Genomic DNA, 24,222 nt, shown 5'->3' on the forward strand with positions numbered 1-24,222 from the left:
GTGTATATACCACTTAATCGTCATCACTATAATGGTCTTCATCACTACTATCATCTTCGTTCTCATCATCATCATAATCATCATCATCATCCTCAGTATTGACCTTTCCAGAGAGAACATCTTCAATCCAATCCTCCAGCTCCTCAGCTGACGGTAGAGCTTCAGCGTTAAGCATATTCAACCACACACTGTCGGCCTATAAAACACACACACAGGTTCCCATGTTTTATGGGGACTTTCCATAGACATAATGATTTTTATACTATACAAACTGTATATTATATCCCCTAAACCTATCCATCACAGAAAACTTTCTGCATTTTCACATTTGAAAAAAACAGTTTATACGCTGTGTTTTTATCTATTTTTATCTATTTTTATCTATCTATATATCTGTCTGTCTCTCTATCATTAATAATTAATTGGGTTTCACTTTATTTTGATGGTCCCTTTAATACATTCTGTTGACTATAACAGACGTAAAGTAACGTTGCACCTACATGTCTGCTAACTCTCATTAGAGTGAGTGTTAGTAGAGTATTAGTAGACTGTTAGGGTCAGAATAAGTAGATGTGTTTACTTGCAAAGTTACATATAGTTAGTAGAATGTCTGTTGGGGGACCATCACAATGAAGAGTTAGCAGATATTAAGCAGACAGTCCACTACTACTCTAATGAGAGTTAGTTGGCGTGTAGTTCCAAAGTAACTTATAGTCAACAGAATGTTCAAAAGGAACCATCAAAATAAAGTGTTACCATACATTGTATTACTGTGTTATACATTTTGGTTGTTGGTTGTTAGATTTCTTTGGTCCTTATAACCAGACATACATGCTGCAAAATAGGTATTAGTTAAGTATATTTACACAGAGCATCTGCTGCTCAAATTATTGCAGCAATGTTATTCTGTAGTGTCTTTATCACATAAAACTAAATTAAATTAAGAATATTTTAGTAGGTGTAGGCTTTACAGTAGGCCTGTAAATGTAAAGTTTGACTAAAGAATAGTGTATGATTAAATGCTTTATCGTGTTGTAGATCATTATGTTATGTTATGTTAAACTTGACCTCAAAAGGATATGATAGTTTAAAGCTAAAAATGTGTAATATACAGCTTACATGTTTCAATGTAGAGAAGTTTTTAAAAGGAAACAAGAGGTGTTTTCACAGAGTGATGAAGGCTAGGACAGAAAAAGTAGAATACTTAACATAAAAACCGAAGACCAAAGTTACTTACATCAGTCACGTTCACCACACCAATCTGGGGTCTGGAAAGGTCCACCTTAAAGGTCTTCTCCCAGTAGGTAGTTAACTGCAGATGAAGTAGCTATCACAACATTGCCACAAGTGTTTCAATTTAAGCAGAAAAATACTTTGTAGACATGGATGGGATAACATCTCACCAGAGGAAATTCATCGGGATCAATCCACATTATGCTTAGATCTGGGTTTTTAGTATTATCCCTTGCAATGTCCTTTAAAATTTCCAGGAATTCATAGCCGTCTATGAAATGGGAGAAAGAAGCACAAATTAAGTGATTGAGCTATTAATACAATCATTCTGAGCTACAAAATCTAGTCTTGGTGATAGCAGTAAACAATTTTCTTTTTAGAAGTGACAACCTGGATCCTCCTCCTCAGCAAAGGCAACAATGTGGATTCCATTCATGTCATCTTCCTGTTAATTGAGCAGAGAAAGATCACTTAAAGGATAATTCCGGTATTTAGCACTTTCAGTCTATTTTCTAGTTTGTTTTGGATGAACTAGAGTGGTGGACACAGAAATTTTAACGATGGGTCCTGTCTCGACTTTTTGACTCTTTTAGAATCGCCTTTGACCGCTTCAGAGTGGCTGGCTATGGGCATGCACTAACATGTCCTTAAAACAACCCTTAATGTTTGTTTTCAAAACTGTGCAACTCACCGAGTGGTTAGTGATGTTCTTTGATGTTCCAAAACAAGTAGCGTAGCGAAATACAGTTTCTGTCGTGTTTTATTTGGCATTTTGTTAAATCCCATTGATTTCTGTTGGAGGACTCATTGCTCGTTGATATTACTGCGCTTCAGACTCAAATACCGAGCGGAAGTTTATACGCGGTTGTGAGGTATCTGAAAAAATAGTTCCACTATAGCAAATAACACGGATTGAAATCATACATTGCGCCGATATATTTGTTTTTAATCATCAACGAACACCACTAACCACTCGTGAGTTGCACAGTTTTGAAAACGAACGTTAAGGGTTGTTTTAAGGACATGTTCGTGCATGCCCATAGCCAGCCACTCTGAAGCGGTCAAAGGCGATTCTAAAAGAGTCAAAAAGTCGAGACAGGGCCCATCGTCAAAATTTCTGTGTCCAGCACTCTAGTTTATCCAAAACAAACTAGAAAATAGACTCAAAGTGCTAAATACCGGAATTATCCTTTAAGCAGTTAACCAGCAGCCATATAAATCAACAGTTAACATTCAATAGATCAGTCCTACAGATCCAGTCTTGCTCACCCAAGTCTCAAACATGTCCTCAGCACGAAGCTTTCTCAGAGTGGGCCTGGGGAGGATAAAACATTGCTTTTATAATGAAAGTGGATATTTTAAATGATATTTTAGCAATGTCAAAGTTATGAGGTTACCACTGATATCACCTTCTATGTTGATTAACAAAGTCCACTATCTCCTCTACTGAGTAAGGTTTGCCAGGAATGGTTACAGGCTCATCCATGAAGGGCTCATAGAAATCAATTTCATTCATTTTTAGAGTCAGTTGTTTAGCCACCTGCAGCATGAAACGGTTATAAATAAAGCCAAAACATAAGAATGTTTCCTCAAAGATGGTCATAGCCATTTATACACAAATATCTTCTCACTTTCATACCAAAATAACATATACCAGAAAAATAAATAAAAATAAAATGTTTAATAAAAAAACTTTTTTTTATTGTAAAGGAATGGACTGCACGTACCCCTTTGTCAAAAGTGGCAAAAAACTTCACATATGGTTGAAACTTCTCTGCAGTCACCTGAAAGGCCTTGTAGTCTGATAAATAAAAAGAAAGTGAAAAAAACAAACAAACAGTATCATTAACAATAAGTGTTTTTGAAGTAAGGGATCGAATATTCAGCAACCCAAGCTTTATAATTTGCTCATTTGTATTATATCTATTTTTTATTTGTTGAACATCAGTACAATTTTACCCTTATACGGGTTTGGAAGTTTTTTGTATTTCCTAATTCGGGGAACAGACACAGTCTCTATATGATGATATGGAGAGTTTGGTTCCAAAACGTGATAAATCCATTTTGATTAATTTGACTAAAAATGTATTTTCATTACCAAGAAAGTGGCAAGATGAAAACCATTATGTTATGTTTCAAACTTTCACATAGCATCTTTAGGTTATAATAACATAAAAAATTCAAATCCAGATTTTGATTTTCAAAGATTTATTATAAAAATTTATAATTTTTTCCCCAAAATGCAATACATTCATGACACTTTTTTTTTTTTCAAAATGCAATTAATCCATTGAATCAATATAAAAGTTCTTTTTCATGTTGAAACTGTTGAAAATACACAACAAAGTAAGTTGATCCACATATGACAGCCTCAGAACTCGGTCAATACTAATCTTATATACAGGCACTGGACTAAAAATACCTAAATCAGCCATCGCTTGGAAATACCTCCTGAACTTTTCTGACGGCAATCAGCTGTAAAATGCCTTGGTCCTGCTCGGTTTTTGTTGACTGAGTAAAACAATTGAAAGTTTTTCAAAAGATCCCCTGGGGTCAATGTGTCAGCGTGACAGAAGTTTGATGCTGTCGTGTGAGAACAAGCAACAGCCGGCATTTTTCCTCCTCCCGAGTGCCTCATCTTCTTAATCTCCTCACGTAAATCACCTGAAGTGTGCTTTGTCGTGTTTTATGTTTTGTTGTCCTTGTTTTAATGTACTTTATGTATTTTATGAAATGCGATTTAATGTATGTATAAGCATTGTTGATTGTTTTAATGTATTTTATCTGACATTACACCTACCCAGGGCCTACAGTTGAAAATTAGCCAAGTTGGCTAAACTGGCACATTTACATAAATGTTTATTAATGTGCACTGTCCCTGTAACTTTAAACTGTATAAATAAAAATAAAATAAAAAAAATGATTCGATTTTGATGGCTTACGTTTCTTCCCTACAGCAGAAACCACCACAGGTTCATCAATGCTTTCAAAATTATTATTTTTTTGTTTGTTTGTTGATCAAAAAGTACAAAGTAGATACGGAAAACTAGGATGCCGTGTGTATTCAAAGTGCCACCGTTACTGTTTACAATTTACATTTACATTTAGTCATTTAGCAGACGCTTTTGTCTAAAGCGACTTACAAATTTAGGACTCAATTAAGCGAGTCATCGTGAAGAGGCAAAAAACAACGCAAGAAGTGCTCAAAATACGAAGTTCAGGCATTGTTCAGAGTAGCATAAGCCCGATAAGCGAGGGTTTAAAGGAAAAGGAATTTTTTTTTTTTTTTTGGTTAAGTGCTCACGGAAGAGATGGGTTTTCAGCTGTCTTTTGAATGTTGCCAGGGATTCTGCATTCCAGATGAGGGTGGGGAGAGCATTCCACCAGCATGGAACTGTGAATGAGAATGTTCTGGAAAGTGATTTTGTGGCTTTCTGTGATGGAACCACGAGACGTCGCTCGTTGACCGATCGTAGGCTTCTGGTAGGGATGTAGACTCGTAGAAGTGAGTGAAAGTAGGAGGGAGCTGAGCCTGTGATAGATCTGTAAGCAAGCGTAAATGCCTTGAACTTGATGCGAGCAGCGAGTGGTAGCCAGTGCAGAGAGATGAACAGAGGAGTGACGTGGGCCCTTTTGGGCTCATTGAAGACAAGATGAGCTGCAGCGTTCTGAATCATTTGTAGAGGTTTAGTTGCACATGATGGAAGTCCAGCCAGAAGAGCATTGCAGTAGTCAAGCCTAGAAATGACGTGCCTGGACGAGACGAGAAGTTGTGTTGCATGCTCAGTTAGGAAAGGCCTGATCTTCCTGATGTTGTGCAGTGCAAACCTGCATGATCGGGCTGTCTTTGAAATGTGATCTGTGAAGGTCAGCTGGTCATCAAATGTTACTCCAAGATTTCTGACCGACCTTGATGGGGTGATTGATGATGATTCTAGCTGGTTAGTGAAGTCGTGCTCTAGAGATGGATTGGCAGGGAGGACGAGAAGCTCAGTCTTTGCCAGGTTGAGCTGCAGGTGATGTTCCTTCATCCATGACGAGATGTCCGCCAGACAGCTTGAAATCCGTGGAGCTACTGTGGGATCGTCTGCTTGAAATGAGAAGAAGAGCTGTGTGTCATCAGCATAGCAGTGGTAAGAGAAACCATGTGCCTGTATGATGTGTCCCAGTGATGTGGTTTAGATGGAGAAGAGCAAGGGTCCAAGAACTGAACCCTGAGGAACCCCTGTGGTCAGTTGATGAGCTTTGGATACCTCGTCTCTCCATGCGACCCTGAAGGACCTACCTGATAGGAGATAGGACTCGAACCAGTGGAGGGAAGTTCCTGTGATGCCCAGTGATGAGAGGGTGGACATAAGGATCTGATGATTCACAGTGTCGAAGGCAGCAGACATATCCAGGAGAATGAGAACTGAAGATTTGGAAGCAGCTTTTGCGATCTGTAGGGCTTCTGTGACCGACAGTAATGCAGTCTCAGTTGAATGCCCTTTCTTGAAGCCGGATTGGTCTATATCCAGCTGGTTGTTCAGAGACAGGAATGATGTTACTTGGTTGAAAACAGCTCTTTCAAGTGTTTTCACAGTGAATGGTAGGAGAGAGATAGGTCTGTAATTCTCTACAAATGATGTGTTTAGTGTTGGTTTTTTAAGCAGTGGTGTTACCTGAGCCTGCTTGAATGCGGTAGGGAAAGTGCCAGTATGGAGGGATGAGTTGATGAGTTGATTATGTGTGTGAGTGCTGGTAGAAGTGTGGGAGAGATGGCTTGTAGAAGTTGTGAGGGGATAGGGTCTAGAGGGCAGGTGGTAGGATGACTGGAGAGGATAAGTTTAGATACTTCTTCCTCATTTAGCGGAGAGAAGGAGGAAAGAAGGTTATTGGCTGTGGGAGAGGTTGGTCTGGGTTCCTGTGTGTGTGGTGCTGAGAACTGACTGCTGATAGTTATTGTTTTGTTGGTGAAGAAGTTAGAAAAATCGTCAGCAGTTAAAGAGGAGCACCCATTCCACAATGCGTGGAATGGTGCGCTGTGATTGGTTGAGCGGATTTATCGCATTCTGCAGAGAAGGGAGACTGGCGTTTGTCGCGGTTTGGAAAGAAAGGGAGAAAACATGACAGAATAACACAGTGGATATCGCATTTTACATAAGTCCTTTCGCTAGTAGAATCATTACTTTGACGCGTAGGACGTGTGCTAAGTTGGTCCTGACTGAAGTGTGGACTATGCCATTATTGAATCATTGTGTCACCTTTCGAAGCGCAGTGGTCTGCGAGCAAAACCTTGTATCACTATGTTTAGCACCCATTCTGACAGGCCAGGGATGGCTTTCTAAGCATTGGAGCTTGGTGGCTGTTATGTTTTACTATTCAGAGGAACGACATGGACAACCATTTGGCCAGAACATGGGGCTGGGTAAAACTGGAATTGCCCTTGTCACTCACATCAGGAGCAAAGTCATTGACCATGGTACTGCCCATAGCATCCGTTCTGTCCTGTACATTAGATGACAGCAGATGATCCACATGTACCTTCACACTACGATCTCCAACTTGCACTTGGTATGTGAGAGGTCCATGCTTGAACAAGATGACACCTGGAAGCCAGGCATGATTTGAGTGTCGACAGTTCCGCACAATGATCTTCTGGCCAACCTCAAAAGATCTGAGCTTCCTGGAAGGTGTGTCGTGAGCATTTTTCTGTTGTGCTTGATGTTTGAGAACAACAGCAGATGTATCTGGTTTTAGCAGTGTGAGACAGAAACAAGGCTGTCTTTTCAGAAACAGTTCAGCAGGTGTTCGCTCTGTTACTGTATGGGGAGTGTCAACAGAAAACGAGCCAGGCGTAAATGAGGTGCTTCAGATTGTGCTCATAACATTTCATATGCTTTTTTAAAGGTTTGTACCACTCGCTCAGCTTGACTGTTTGTGGCTGGATGATATGGAGGAGACAGAACATGACGCACACCATTATTCCTTAGGAACTCCTCAAACTCCCTGGAGGTGAATGGTGGGCCATTGTCCGATACCAGCTCTTTTGGGAATCCATAGGCAGCCCTGAGATGACGCAAGAGGTTTATAGTCTTCTCTGCATTGATCAGCTGAGTAGGAAATATTTCCACCCATTTTGAATGAACATCCACAATCACTAAGAAGTGTTGATTGTCTATTTCTGCATAGTCTACGTGAATGCGCTCCCAGGGTGTTGTCGTCCAGGACCATGGGTGAAGAGGAGCACAGGGTGGTTGGTTTCGCCCCAACTCACATGGAGCACACTTACTTACAAAGTTCTGAATGTCTTGGTAGAGACCCGGCCACCAGAGGGATCATCTTGCCAATGCTTTCAATCTTATTATGCCTGGGGGTCCCTCATGCAGCTCAGACAACAGTCTTTCCCTATACTTCGGAGGAATGATCACTCTCCAGCCCCACAGGATACAGCCCTGGTCTGTTGAGAGCTGTTTTTTTCTTACAAGGAATGTTTTAAAGTGTTCATCTGTGACATGATTGGGCCATCCGGAAGTTAGGTCCAACACTTTTGATAGCAAATTCATCTAGGTGTGAGACTTGAAACACCAACTCCTCTCCCCCCCTGTAGAGATAGTCTCTCACGGTAATCTGGACAATGCATCCGCGTTTACATGATCAGAAGAGCATCTGTACTCATAATCATGTCATAATCATAGGCCAACAAGGTCAAAGCCCACCGTTGCATACGGAGGGCAGCTAATGTTGGAATGGCAGACTTGGGGCCTAGGATTGCAAGGAGGGGTTTATGATCAGTTAGCAGATGGAACTTGCAGCCATACAGATACTTGTGAAACTTTTTCACACCAAAGACTATGCTCAGGGCCTCTTTCTCAATCTGCGCATAGTTTTTTTCACTTGCTGTCAGAGTCCTCGATGCAAACACAATGGGGTGTTCTTCCCCTGAAGGTAGCACATGTGAGATAACTGTGCTGACGCCATAGGGAGAGGCGTCACAGGCGAGTCTTAGTGGCTTTTTGGGATCATAGTGAGCTAACCACTTACTTGACAACAGGTGCTGTTTACAATCATTGAAAGCTTGAGCACACTGTAAAGACCATTGCCAATTTACATTGGCCTGCAACAATCGTTGGAGAAGGTGCACTCCTTTTTCATCAATCTTGAATCCCAAGTATTCCACAGACTTAAAGAGGAATTCACATTTTGATTTCTTCACTCTTATTCCATGTTGTTGTAGTCGTGACAACACTTTGTCCAGTACTTCCAGATGTTCCTCAGGAGATGGTGCAGAGACCAGAATATCATCCATAAAACACACTACATTTTGAAGTCCCTGTAGTATTTGGTCCATTGTGTTGGAAAATTGCAGGTGCTGTGGAAATTCCATAGGCCAGACGATGGTACTTAAACAGGCCTTTGTGCGTGTTTATGGTAAGGTTTTAGAATCCAACTCAGCATCCAACTCCAACTGCTAATATGCAAAAGACAGATCAATCTTACTGAAAACTTTTCCCCCAGCCAATGTGGCAAAAAGATCCTCCACGTTAGGTCAAGTCAAGTCAAGTCATCTTCATTTATATAGCACTTTTAACAATGTAGATTGTTTCAAAGCAGCTTTACAGAGATAAACGTATAATTTAAGGTAACAGAGATTGTTTTGGTTTTATAGCGGTTCTTTAATAAAGTTATTTTCCAGCTAAAGTTAGTTTTGATTGATTCGCTTCCATCGCAACGATAATTTTTAATCAAATTAGGGGTCACTAAGACGACACCATTCTCTCTACACAGACTTTAAACGCGAACCTGTGATAAATGCTGATGCCGTTCACATGCGCATTAAGAATTGGTTCTATAGTTATGTGCGTTTGAATATATGTGCGCAGGTTTGTAATTCCCTACAAACCAAGCCTAAAAAAAGTACTGGTTTTTCCTTATAAATTTTGATATAGAATTTTATTTTATTTTGTCACTTTGGGGTAGGTACGTGAAATGAATTTTCCCGACAACGCTTTATCTGTAGAGTGGTAAAGGGATCCTCCATAGGGAGAGACTAGTTGGCATTCAGCACTGTGTTGTCATCGGGTCCAGGCGAAGGTCCTTTGTCAGATCTGGATACGGCCTGGATCCGGCAGGCTGTGGGAAAACCTCGGGATAAACAAAGAGACAAAATTTAGCGTAGATGCCATTCTTCTTTTGATGTAACGAGTACATCAGGATTTATGGGAAGTGTTCCCGGTTCTGGCTGACCTAATCTATGCAGCCTAACATTGAATTATAAAAGTCTATAATGTATTATGTGAATGCTAGGTCAAAGAGATGTGTCTTTAACCCTCTGGGGTCTGAGGGGTTTTCTGGGCCCTGGAGGTGTTCTGACATGCTCTGACATTTGTGCTTTTTTCAGTTATTTATAAATTGGTTATATTAATGGCAAAGGTGTAAATTCACTCTATATAGCACAAACAGGGCTACCATAATATGTGATCAACATGCATGTATATGTTTGAATTTTTAAGAGAATAATGTTTATGCGTGGTTATTGAAAAAAATAAAAATGAAAGTTGCTGAAATAAGACCACAAAACACATACTAAATATGTGTCCACAAGACTTTTGACTAATGAATGTTGTCGCTTCGAGTTCTGGCTTCAAAATGATGTGAAAATCATCCTGCCTAATTGTTCACATAAAACAATACATTGATTTAAATTGTGTAAGACAGGTTTTGCTTGGAAAGCCAATATGCGAGGGGGGCGTGAACGAGGAGTGGTTTACACCTAAGAATACAATGTCCCACCCATTATGCGTAATTACTTGAATAATGAGCCATTCATTCAGGTGTGACACTGACTGAGCCACAAGAATTAATGCAAGGACAAAATATATATTTAGAAGAAGACTTATATTGACCATTTAAGATTTTGCTTACATCTATCTTGTAAATATGTTTTGCTCTTTTATTAAAAAGGTTACAATTACAACAATAATTACAATTTCAACAATATTTCAAGTGTACTCTTTCTTTGTAAAAAAAAATTATTATAGGCCTAAATTTTATCATATGTATTCATTAGTTTGAATATAGCCAACATTGGAACAGCTAACATTCAAAAATAGTAAAAGTAGTATATATACAGTACCAGTCAAAAGTTTGGAAACATTACTATTTTTAATGTTTTTGAAAGAAGTCTTTTATGCTCATCAAGCCTGCAGTTAAAAAATAAAAAATAAAATAAAAAAAAAACAGTAATATTATGAAATATTATTACAATTTAAAATAATGGTTCTCTTTTTTAATATATTTTAAAATGTAATTTATTTTTGTGATGCAAAGCTGAATTTTCATCAGCAAGTACTCCAGTCTTTGGTGTCTTATGATCCTTCAGAAATCATTCTAATATGATGATTTGATACTCAGTTATTATCAATGATGGAAACAGTTGTGCTGTTTAATATATTTTTTTGGAATACTTTTTTCAGGATTCATTGATGAGTAAAACGTTAACAGCATTTATTCATAAAAACAGCATTTATTCAAAATAAAAACATTTCTAACAACATAAATCGTTACCATCACCTTTTATCAATTTAACGCATCCTTGTTGAATTAAAGTACTAATTTCTTTAAAAAAAAAAGTTATTGTTTCCAAACTTTTGAACGGTAGTGTATATTGCTACAAAAGATTTCTATTCTAAATAAATACAGTTCTTTTTAACTTTTTATTCATCAAATAATCCTGAAAAAAGTATCTCAGGTTATAAAAAAAATATTAAGCAGCACAACTGTTTCCAACATTGATCATAAATCAGCATATTAGAATGATTTCTGAAGGATCATAAGACACCAAAGACTGGAGTACTTGCTGATGAAAATTCAGCTTTGCATCACAAAAATAAATTACATTTTAAAGTATATTAAAAAAGAGAACCATTATTTTAAATTGTAATAATATTTCATAATATTATTATATTTCAACTGCAGGCTTGATGAGCATAAGAGACTTCTTTCAAAAACATTAAAAATAGTAATGTTTCCAAACTTTTGACTGGTACTGTATATATATATATATATATATATATATATATGTATATGTATATATGTATGTATGTATGTATATGTATATATATATATATATATATACACACATGTACATTGCTAAAGAAATTGCTTAGAAATTGCTAAACAAAAGCTTATTTGATGTGGCAGTATATTCTACAGTAAAAACTGTACCCAAATCTAGTCAACAAAATGTTGTCTTTCATATTTCGCCTGACTGTAACGTTGTTTTTATGAAATATTAGGGCATATAAATTTTAATTTGCAGTTTAATACGTTGCTTATACAAATAGCCTACATTTTATTTCAACATATTTCAGTCGATTTTTACTCATCTCAGTATAGCAATACAGTTTGCTAAAACATCATCATTCATTCACACACAGAAACGCGATTCAAATTTAAACTGTCTTTTTGCGAGTTGTGGTAAACAGCGCGCATCTCTGCCGTTCATTCATTCACACACAGAAACGCGATTCACTTGAGAAGGAAAAAAACTTACTACAGTATTCCTCGGCTCAGTCGGATGCGTTGCTCCTCAAAATACCAGCACTTCTGAGGTACATTTTCCATTATTATTATTCCTCACAGCGCTGCGAGACGGTGTAAACAAGTACAATGATCTGATTAAACTTGTGTTTTCTCGAGCTGATACGGGGGCGTTCACAGTTTGCAGGATCGCCTCAGTCATTTGCGTTTGAATAGCGCGCACTCTCCGTGGGCGGGGTCACATTAAAAATAATTAGATGAGATGAGAACGACTGACATCTCGCTCTTTTCTTACAGATTACATGAACTGAGAATATTTGATTTTTATATAAATTACTTCATTTAAAAGAAGAGAATTCAAGCTTCATGCCTGTGTGTCTGTATGTCTGTTTGACTGAGTATTCGCTGAGTTATTGTTCATTTTCGGATGCGTTTCAGAATGGACTTCACTGACAGAGAGAAAGCAGAACTCACATCATGTTTATTTTTCTTTATTTGGCAAAAAGCACAACACTTTGTTTTTATTGTGAGTATACACAAAAATAATACACACTTAACAGAATCGATTGATGTATGAAACTTGTTTGTAATATCAAAGTCAACAGAGCAAAATGAATCTCTTTTGAACTGATAAATAAAAAAGCGAGCCTATCGCGCCGGCGCGATTGTCGACCCCAGGGGGTTAATCTAGCTTTGAACTGACAGAGTGTGTCTGCTTCAATGTTAGGAAGACTGTTCCAAAGTTTTGGTGCTAAATAGGAAAAGGATCTACCGCCAGCAGTCGATTTTGATATTCTAGGTATTATTAACTGGTCGGAATTTTGAGATCGCAATAGACGTGAAGGACTTTAATGTGTTAATAGCTCGCTCAAGTACTGCGGAGTGAAACCATTTAGTGCTTTGTAAGTAATCAGCAATATTTAAAAATTTATGCGATGTTTAATAGGCAGCCAATGCAGTGTTGACAGAACCGGGCTAATATGGTCATACTGGTTCTGGTAAGAACTCGAGCTGCTGCGTTTTGAACTAGATGTAGTTTGTTTATTAAGCGTGCAGGGCAACCACCCAGTAGAGCATTACAATAATCTAGCCTTGAGGTCATGAACGCATGAACTAATTGTTCCGCATTTGTCAATGAGAGCATATGGCGTAATTTAGATATATTTTTAAGATGGAAAAATGCGGTTTTACAGATACTAGACACGTGATTTTCAAATGAAAGATTGATATCAAAGAGCACACTCAGGTTCCTAACCGACGACGAAGACTTAACAGAGCAGCCATCAAGTGTTAGACAGTATTCTAGATTATTACGTAAGGACGTTTTTTATCCAATAATTAGAATCTCAGTTTTTTTCAGAATTTAGAAGTAGGAAATTACTAGTCATCCAATTTTTTTTATATCAGCTATGCATTCCGTTAATTTTGTGAATTGGTAAGTTTCGTTAGGTTTTGAAGAAATATACAGCTGAGTATCGTCAGCATAACAGTGAAAGCTAATTCCATGTTTCCTAATGATATCTCCTAAGGGTAGCATGTACAGAGTGAACAGCAACGGTCCTAGTACTGAGCCTTGTGGTACGTCATACTGAACTTGTGATCGATAAGACATCTCTTCATTTACTGCTACAAACTGATAACGGTCAGATAAGTATGATTTAAACCATGCTAGTGCAATTCCACTAATGCCAACAAAGTTTTCTAGTCTATTTAAAAGAATGTTGTGGTCAATGTGTCACGGTTCATAAATTCATTGTTTCCTTCTTGTCTCGTGTAACTGTTGTTTTGTGTGTGTGGGTGTGTGTGAGTGGGCGTTACCACTCATTCCGGTAGATCAGCGATCCAGCTGATCTCATTCATCGCTCCAGCTGCAGCTCATTCACGCACCTTTAAAACCTCACCGCACTTTCCTCTCATTGTCAGATCGTTGTTTGATGTCTCCCGTGTGTGATCCTGTTCCCGTTGACGTTCCTGTTCGTGTTCCCTTTCCTGTTTCTTGTTCACCTGGATTTCGTCTTCACTTGGGTCATCACGTCTGCATCACTTCACTTCTCGGACACCTTCGCTGACCATCCAGTCCCTGTGTCATCAGTTGCTCACCCACTACCGGACTTTCATTCCTCACATCAATAAACAGAGTTTTACTTGCATCATTGCTTCTGTCTTTTGTAACAATGACACAATGGTGTCAAATGCAGCACTAAGACCGAGTAACACTAGTAGAGAGATACAACCACGATCGGATGATAAGAGCAAATCATTTGTGACTCTAACGAGAGCTGTCTCGGTACTATGGTACGGTCTAAATCCGGACTGAAAATCCTCGCAGATATCATTTCTTTCAAGAAAGGAACACAATTGTGAGGATACTGCTTTTTCTAGTATATTTGACAGAAAGGGTAGATTCGAGATCGGCCTGTAATTGACTAATTCTGTAGGATCAAGTTGCGGTTTTTTAACAAGCGGTTTAATCATAGCCATCTTAAAGGTTTTTGGTACGTATCCTAGTGACAAAGACGAATTAATGATATTAAGAAGAGGATCTATGACCTCTGGGAGCATCTCTTTCAGTAGCTTAGTCGGTATAGGGTCTAACATACATGTTGTCGATTTAGATGAATTAATAAGTTTGCAAAATTCTTCCTCTCCTATAGCAATAAATGAATCAAATTTTTCCTCAGGGGGACTAAAATATACTCCCTGATGCGATACTGTAGTAGACGGTTGCATAGTTATAATTTTGTCCCTGATATTATCAATCTTATAAGTAAAGAAGTTCATAAAGTCATTACTGCTGTGCTGCTTGGAAACTTCTGGGTTTGAAGCTTTATTTTTCGTTAGTTTAGCCACTGTTTCAAATAAATACTTAGGATTATGTTTATTTTCTTCTAATAGGGTTGAAAAATAAGCAGATCTAGCAGCTTTAAAGCCTCTCTGTAAGTAATCGAGATCTCCTTCCATGAAATCCGAAATACCTCTAGTTTTGTTTTCTTCCAGTTTCGCTCCATTTTTCTGGCTGCTCTCTTAAGGGCCTGAGTGTGCTCGTTGTACCACGGCGTTGGACTATTTTCTTTGAACTTCTTTAAGCGCAACGGAGCAACTGTGTCTAAAGTGCTGGAAAAGAGAGAGTTAAAAGTTTCTGTTGCAATATCAAGTTCTTCTAAGCTATCCGGAATGCTGAGATGGTGAAACTGATTAGGAAGATTATTGATAAAGCAATATTTAGTGGCAGAAGTGATAGGTCTAACATATTTATAACTCGGAGTCGGATTTGCAGCCTTGGCTAAATGTAATTTACATGAGACTAGATAATGATCTGAGATGTCATCGCTCTGCTGCAGAATTTCAATGGCATCAACATCTATTCCATGTGATAATATTAGATCTAGAGTATGATTACGACAATGAGTAGGCCCTGACACGTTTGTCTAACTCCAATAGAGTTTACAATGTCTTTAAATTCCAATCCCAATGCATCTTTTTTCATTATCTATGTGTATATTAAAATCACCAACAATTAGTACTTTATCTGCAGTCAATATTAATTCTGATAGAAAGTCTGTAAATGCTTTGATAAAATCTTTATGGTGCCCTGGTGGCCTGTATACAGTAGCCAGCACAAATCTCAAACGTGATTTATTGTTTACTTTATTGTTTACACTATATATTTTTACATTAAGCACCAACACTTCAAAAGAAGTATATTTAAAACTTGATTTCTTAGTGGTTTTGAAAATATTACTATAAATTACAGCAACACCTCCTCCTTTGCGTTTCAGACGAGGTTCATGTTTATAACTGTAATCTTGTGGGGTTGACTCATTTAAAGTAATGTAATCGTTTGGTTTTAGCCAGGTTTCTGTCAAACACAGCACATCTAGGTTATTATCTGAAATCATATCATTAACAATGAGTGCTTTTGGAGTAAGGGATTGAATATTCAGCAATCCAAGCTTTATCATTTGCTCATCTGTATTATATATGTTTTTTATTTGTTGAACATCAATTAAATTTTTAACCTTAGATGGGTTTGGAAGTTTTTTGGATTTCCAAATTCGGGGAACAGACACAGTCTCTATATGATGATATCTAGGTGAAAGAGGCTCTATGTGATGGGATTTATCTGACCTTGGTGACGCGAGGCCGCTAGCAGACGGTCGGTTAAGCCAGTCTGTCTGTGTCACGGTTCATAGATCCAATGTCTCTCTCTCGTCCCGTGCTTTGTTTGTTTACTTGTGTGTGAGCGCGTGAGTGGGTGTGTCCGGCTTGTTATCACTGATCAGCGATCCAGCTGCAATCACTCATCATCAGCTGCAGCCCATCTCATCACAATATATAAACTCACCACTTTCTCATCTCCCCTGTCAGATCGTTGTATGAAGTCCTTGTGTTGTGTCTGATCCTGTTCCTGTTCATCATCTCCGTCCTGAGTTCCTGTGTTCCGGTCACCGTCTTGTGGATTTGTTTCATGTCAGGATTTTGTCGGCACTTCAGAGCACCCTGCACTTCTGTCTACACACCGTGTCTGGCCATCGAAGTCCCTGCGCCACAGCCTACATCATCTCGGACTTTCATCATCATCATCATCATCACTTTATTCAATAAAAGAGTTTTACTTGCACACTGTTTCCTCGGTTCTGTCGTAACAGAACAATCTGACCTAACATGGAAACAGCGAGTAATACAGTACCATCGATGGAGGATTACATCAGTAACAGCATGGCGCGTATGGACATTCAAGAGAAAAACCTCAACGATACTGGTCTCGCTGTTCAGGCTTTAGTGGCGCAGGTGTCCGAGCTCACCCGGCAGATCCAACAAATGCGAGCTCCCACTGCGCCGCCCACACCAGCCGCTCCCCCCACACCATCAGAAGGCCCATCCCAGTCAGAGCCCCGCCTACCAGTTCCAGAACCCTACTCAGGTGAACCTAATATTTGCAGAGCTTTTCTAACCCGGTGTTCCATGCATTTCTCCCTCCAGCCCAAAACCTTCAATAATGAACGTTCCAAGGTCGCCTTTGTCCTCACCCTCCTGACTGGGAAAGCGGCATTATGGGGGACGGCGGTGTGGGAAAATCAAGACCCGTGTTGTTCCTCGTTCCAGGAGCTCTCCGCCGAAATGAAGAGAGTGTTCAACCGCGCTGTCGCCGGGAGAGAAGCCGCAAGGATGCTGGCCGATTTACGTCAAGGAGAAAGATCTGTATCAGATTTTTCGATCGAGTTTCGAACCTTAGCGGCGGAGAGCCAGTGGAATGAGGAAGCGCAGTGGGACATGTTCCTGCATGGGCTGGCTGACCGCATCCAAAGGGAGATTTACGCCTTGGACTTACCTCAATCACTCAACGACCTCATCGCTCTGGCGCTACGAGTCGACGCACGGCTATCAAGAGTCGGAAGTCGCGCAACGAGCAGTCGCCCTCTGGCACGATTCTTTATTGCGCATTTTTGATCGTTCCGAACGCCCGTCTACTCCCGAGTGCATTTTACCGGAGACTCTATTCATCTCCACACTCGTATGGGAGGTCGAATCGAAGGTCATGAAGGCCTTAGAAGGGGTAACGCCCCCGGTCGGTTGCCCACCGAATCGTTTATTTGTGCCTGAGAGTTTACGGTCCAGCGTTATTCAGTGGGGGCATTCTTACAATGTGGCTTGTCATCCAGGAGTCAGTCGTACTAAATTTTTAGTTAAGCAACGATTCTGGTGGCCTCTCATGGCTCGTGACATTCACAGTTTTGTTTTGGCTTGCTCAGTTTGTGCCACTGGTAAGACTTCCAATCGACCCCCAGATGGGTTACTCTAACCGCTGCCGGTCCCTTCGAGACCCTGGTCCCATATCGCACTAGATTTTGTTACCACCCTCCTACCCTCTCAGGGTCACACGGTAGTTTTGACCGTGGTGGACCGGTTCTCGAAGGCGGCCCATTTCATTCCCTTGCCCAAATTACCCTCAGCCAAGGAGACAGCGGTGATTGTCGTTGACCACGTCTTTCGGTTACATGGCCTCCCGACAGACGTGGTTTCTGACAGAGGACCCCAGTTTGTGTCCAAATTTTGGCGAGAGTTTTGTAGATTACTGGGTGCGACTGTCAGTCTGTCCTCTGGGTTTCACCCCCAGAGCAATGGCCAAACTGAGAGAGCCAACCAGGATTTGGAGAGAACGTTACAATGTTTGGTCTCCAAAAATCCTTCCTCATGGAGTCACCAACTCTCTATGGTGGAGTACGCCCACAACACGTTGCCAGTGTCATCCACGGGCCTGTCTCCGTTTGAGTGTAGTGTAGGTTACCAGCCACCAATCTTTCCTAGTCTGGAATCCGAAGTCACGTTCCCCTCCGCTCACGCCTTCGTCCAGAGGTGTCACCGCACATGGACTAGAGCCCGCGAGACTCTACTCCAGGTGGGGTTGCGCACCAAGGCCAAAGCCGATCGCCACCGGTCTAGGCCTCCCGTATACGTCGCTGGTCAAAAAGTGTGGCTTTCTACCAAGAACATTCCTCGCCGTTCCGTATCCAATAAGCTTGCTCCCAAAATCATTGGCCCGTTTACTGTCACCAAGATCATTAGTCCGGTGGCAGTCCGCCTCAACCTTCCTCCGGCGTACAGGAGGATTCACCCCGTCTTCCATGTGTCCAAAATTAAGCCCGTATTTCATTCTCGTATTAATCCGCCAGCCCCGGTTCCTCCCCCGCCGCGACTCGTAGATGGGGAACCCACTTATTCGGTCAATCGTGTGCTGGACTCAAGGCGGAGGGGACGCGGGTTTCAGTACTTGGTGGACTGGGAAGGTTACGGTCCAGAGGAGAGAAGTTGGGTACCTGCCAGAGACATTCTGGATCACTCCCTTATCGATGATTACAATCGGCAGGTAAGGGGGCCTGGGAACACCAGGAGGTGTTTCTAGGGAGGGGGGTACTGTCACGGTTCATAGATCCAATGTCTCTCTCTCGTCCCGTGCTTTGTTTGTTTACTTGTGTGTGAGCGCGTGAGTGGGTGTGTCCGGCTTGTTATCACTGATCAGCGATCCAGCTGCAATCACTCATCATCAGCTGCAGCCCATCTCATCACAATATATAAACTCACCACTTTATCATCTCCCCTGTCAGATCGTTGTATGAAGTCCTTGTGTTGTGTCTGATCCTGTTCCTGTTCATCGTCTCTGTCCTGAGTTCCTGTGTTCCGGTCACCGTCTTGTGGATTCGTTTCATGTCAGGATTTTGTCGGCACTTCAGAGCACCCTGCACTTCTGTCTACACACCGTGTCTGGCCATCGAAGTCCCTGCGCCACAGCCTGCATCATCTCGGACTTTCATCATCATCATCATCATCACTTTATTCAATAAAAGAGTTTTACTTGCACACTGTTTCCTCGGTTCTGTCGTAACAGTCTGCTTCCTGACCTGGTGCCCAATTTGTCATTTTTTATCTCTAAGACTATGAGCCAAATTACTAGAGAGAAGAGCAGCACCATCCCAGGACGGATGAATACTGTACCATCTCTTTTCAACAGGTCAGGTTTGCCCCAAAAACTTTTCCAATTGTCTATGAATTCTATATTATTAAGCGGACACCACTTCGACAGCCAACCATTGAGTGAACACAATATACTAACTATCTCATCACTCCTGCGAACAGGAAGGGGGCCAGAGCAAATTACAGTGCTTGACATCATACTTGCGAGTTCACACACCTTTTTAATATTCATTTTGGTGATCTCCGACTGGCGGAGTCGAACATCATTAGTGCCGACGTTTATAATGATCTTAGAGAATTTACGATTAGCATTAGCCAGCACTTTTAAAATTGCTTTGATGTCAGGCGCTCTGGCTCCCGGCAAACATGTGACTATGGTGGCTGGTGTCTCTATTTTCACGTTCCGTGTGATCAAATCACCAATTACTAGGGCACAATCAACAGAATTCTCAGTGGGTGTTTCACTGAGTGGGGCAAATCGATTTGTTATGGTAATCGGAACGGAAGAGTGTTTTTTTGATCCGCGACTAGAGCGATCCCTCACTGTCACCCATTTGCCTTGCGGCACAGGCACTAATTCAGCCAGAAACCGAATCATGTAAAGAGTTCACTATGCTAGGCGCATCCAAAATAGTATCTAAAGCTTAATAAAATTAAAGTTTGGATGCATCTCTCTAGTTCTGAAATCTTCTCCGTCAGCCTGACTGTCTCCTTGCATTTATCACATATAAATCCTATATTGCCGACAGAGAAGGCTATGCTAAACATGTGACATGAAGTGCAGGTGACAATAACAGGACAAGACATTACTCACCGTGTTTGTTGACTGATTCTTACTCACCTGTGCTTTTTATGAACTCAAAAGCGCGGCCGCGAGAGAGAAAAATAAATAAAAAATAACTGAGCGCACGGGTGGCGTGTAAACAGACTAGCGAGTTACTAGCGTGTTGTGCTAATAATAACGGAAGCTAGCGATGTCAGGTTAATCTGAGATGTTGGGTAAGCTGTATTTAGTAGTATAAACAACTAGAAATGATAGTAAATGATGGTTCAAAACAGAAAGAAATACGAGGCTAAGACGGAGCTTACAGCACCGAAGCAAACAAACTCACAGCAGGCAGCGAGGCAGACAGGAGCAATCGATAAGCAAGCAATCAAGCCTAAAAATATGGAGCGCTTCACGGATTTGCATGTCATCCTTTTGCAGGGGCCATGCTAATGGCAGCGGATATTCCTCTGCAAGAATACATTTGCTCACTGTGACTTTATAATCGCCACACAACCTAACTGTCTTGTCTTTCTTTGGCACAACCACAATGGGTGCTGCCCAATTGTTCCTTCCAACCTGAGAGATAATTTCGTTCTTCTCCGGGCGATCAAGTTCCTTTTCTACTGCTTCTTTAAGAGCATACGGAACAGGCCTTGGTTTATGAAAGATAGGTTGAGATCCTTCTTGCACTCTCACCTTTGCTTTAAAGTCACTAATTTTGCCGTACACATCTTGAAAAAGCTGTTTGTGTTTTTCATGTACATCAGAGAGGGAAGGAACACTCACCGGTGTCACATGTCACAAGCTGAAGATTTCCTTATAGCATATTTTCTGGAGCCAGTTATGTCCCAGCAATGGTGGTTTGTCTCCTTTGACCACAATCAATGGAAGTGAACACTGTTGTCCCTCACATGTAAATGGAACCTTGATCTCACCCCACACAGGGATTTTGTCTCCAGTGTACGAGGCCAGATGAATGGAGGTTGAGCTCAATAAAGAGTTGCATGCTCCTGTGTCTAGTTGCATGCTAACTGTTATGCCATTAAGCTGAAGATCAATATAAATGCCATCTGCCTTGTCTTGTGCAGAGTAGACAGTGAAGAGCTCAAACAGGTCATCATCATCCACTGCACTCTGATGTTGGATATGTCCGCTGATACATATTGAGCTTTGTCTAGCCGCTGTGTTTTGTGATTCTTACATACACGCAGTGTCCGACTTTTCCACAGTTGTGGCATTTCTCATTACGATAAAGAAATTCTGTGGGATGGTGGTTGCCGTCCTAGATTATCAAGACACAAGGCACACAACGAACCAGCAAAGACAAGAGGGAAAATTGTTCTAAGTCAGTATGTCTCTGGAGTTGAGAAAAATGTTGGGCCAAATAAGACACTATATAACTAGTTCATAAACACATAAATCCACAATGGAATGAGTGAGTCATACTTATTAGAGCATGGCCACAAAATTATAATTTTACATATGATGTTTTATAAACAAAGTTCGGGAGGAGCACGTTCAAATAATCAATCCAATCTACTCGTCATCAAACAATTATGTCTACCCTAATCAGCATGACAAGAAGTATATATATATCCACTCTGTCAACTCACCTAATATTCCTTGACAGTTTTCCAGCATCCCTCCACCACCCCGACTCCTCACTCTTGGCTCAATCTTTTACAGCCAGGAATACGGGGGGAGTACTCTGGGTTCGGGCCGAATACCGAGCCCGGAGCCCTCTCCTCGGACAGCACGCCAAATACGCATTTATTCTATCTGACTTATTTGTAAGTGTGAACTAGTGAAACATACTTAAATGAGAAGCAAAAATGCCACTCACGCACAGATTCTTCACACTTGAAGTAGCCGATAAGGCGTATGTCTTCATCCATTCGCTCAAAAGCGTGTTGTTCCATGGGGTTACTGATCAACTCCACTGGGTCCTCCAGCAGCTAAAGAATGATGTGACACACACAGAGAAGGGAAGAAAAGTAATGTGTCAAATGTTAGTATATTCCATTGAGCCTAAAGTTTGTGTATAATATTCCTGCAATAAGTATCCAAAAATTACAATAATGATGATCCAGAACATGAATCTTATAATTATAAATCTGTGATGTTACTGAAGAATTAAAATAGACTCTGCTAAGATATCATAAAATCAACTAAAGTCAGAGAACTGACATTTATCCAGCCCAGCAAATTTCACTCACATCCAGCACGAATTCAACCAGTGTATCTGCAGAGAGCTCTCCATCAAACTCAATCACTCTTTCATCCTTAAAAACATAAATGCTTCCTTCTTCCTCCAGACCTAATAAACAAAGATCACATTTCAGGCAGGACCCAACCTCAAAGATACAAAGACGTATCAGGCATTTTTATTGAATGGGTGAGTAAGAACATTTGATCTACAAAGCAATGTCATTATTAGCACAGTGATTCAAAACAAAACTTCTTACCAAGCTTTTTGGCAACTTTAGCATCTTTATGTGAGTCCACCATTCCAAATCCAATATCCTTGTTTTCGAGAACCTGAGCAGCAAGCTAGTGATGCATGGAAGAGACACATCAGTAACATTCATTGTTTGAGGAATATTTTTTGAGGAATAATTCAGAAGTAAAGGCATACCAGTTTGCCAGTCTTTACAAACACCTTTAGTCTGTAATAGCAATTCAGTCTGGGGCAACATTTCCACAGTATATCTAAGAAGGAATCTTGAACCTTGAACATCAGTTTTGTAGATTGTGATGGCTGATATCTGTATAGTCAAAAGTATACTTGACAGCTCTGTTATCATAATATGCAGACAGAGCATTGCTGTTTGTGAAACCTTTGTCAGCCTCCAAATCAGGTAAGTCTTCCCACTAAATTGCACATCAGGTAGCCTACTGTCTAGACACAGAAAACAGATGTACAGTCTGACCCCCTGGTGCAATAAATTGTAGCTCTTTGATACATTTTATTTGAAGTAAACATCTAAAACAATCGTTGATTTTATGTTTATATTATTAAGAGAACAGGGATGAAATTTAGTGGATGAATAGGGAACGATATATTGCATGGTATACATTTAGAACATACCATCATATGTGTTGAACATATTTTTTTTAGTATGTGTGTTTGTGTAAGAAACTGAAAACCTGTTCAGCACATTTGATGGTATAAGATATACCATGCAATATATCAGTCCCTATTCATCCACTAAATTCTTTAGTCATCCCCCCTTCTCTTTATAATTCCTTACCTCCAGAACCATCTCCCTCATGTGAAACTGCTGCTGGAGCTCCTTATCTGAAGACAGGGGTTCGTGATACAGCAAACACATCATGTCATACTTCTTTAATGCCTTCTTATAGTTCCTTTCATTGACATTAAGAACTCTGTCCCTGCCATCAAAACTGGGAAACTCCAGACCCTCTTCTGCAGAGGTGAACAAGAGAAAATCCATGCAGGAAACCAAGACAATCCAGACGGACAGCATAGTAGCAATGATTAAACAGGAGAATAAAAAGAAGAGTCTAATGGAAAGAGACCAGGTGAGATCTTGCAGGACAATGAGTCTGACCACCAAAATGAGACTCAATGTGCAGTTCTTCAGCACTAAAAAAACATGTTATGCTCTCTTTCTCATTCTACCACTTCACCTCTTCTCAACAATTAGGCAAAGACATGATAGGATGAGATATTTGATAGACTTTCCAATGAGTATGTCCCTGGTGAATTTAGGCCTCTTTTAGAGACCCAGTCATTTAAAAGCTAAGAATATATGATGATCTGAAGAAAAAGAGGACAGACATGAGTACCATAGGGAATCACAGTACAAGTCTCTCAACATGCAGATTAATAAAATCTAAATATAGGGCACCTGGGGTTGCACGGCATACAACCGCATAAAACGCACAAAAAAAGAAAAGACCTAACTCACACCCTTTTATAATTGGGTATGTGGCTGTGTTCAGAATTAGCCTAACTAATCATCAAGCTCATGTGAAAAAGTATGGTACAACGGGACTAAAGGCTCCATGGGAGCTCCTAAAAGACTCCTTTGATTTTATTTTCCTCTAAACCACTAGATGGCACAAAAACTTGCTGCAGACTTTCCAAAACATTCTCTTTTCAAGATGCACATGGATTTTTGGCTGATACTTGATATGATCGTGGACAGAAGTGCAAAATTGATTTTGCGCTACTTTGATCTAATATTTAATGTTTTTTAAAA

The 24,222-nt window shown here is 40.3% G+C and overlaps 1 protein-coding gene across 1 annotated transcript; it reads right to left on the reverse strand.

The window, feature by feature from the left end:
• Positions 1-23,647, reverse strand: LOC307153349 (calsequestrin-2-like). The gene is made up of 11 exons (XM_079862754.1): positions 23,248-23,647; positions 22,462-22,546; positions 22,213-22,313; positions 21,840-21,951; positions 2,961-3,034; positions 2,643-2,773; positions 2,503-2,548; positions 1,624-1,678; positions 1,404-1,504; positions 1,238-1,312; positions 1-196 (listed from the first exon to the last, which is right to left on the reverse strand). Exons 1-11 carry the CDS (start codon positions 23,482-23,484, stop codon positions 14-16), a joined length of 1,200 nt encoding a protein of 399 aa, XP_079718880.1. The 5' UTR covers positions 23,485-23,647; the 3' UTR covers positions 1-13.
• Between the last annotated feature and the right edge of the window lie 575 nt (positions 23,648-24,222).

Source organism: Squalius cephalus (assembly GCF_949319135.1).
Source record: "Squalius cephalus genome assembly, chromosome: 2".
Lineage (NCBI taxonomy): Eukaryota > Metazoa > Chordata > Actinopteri > Cypriniformes > Leuciscidae > Squalius > Squalius cephalus.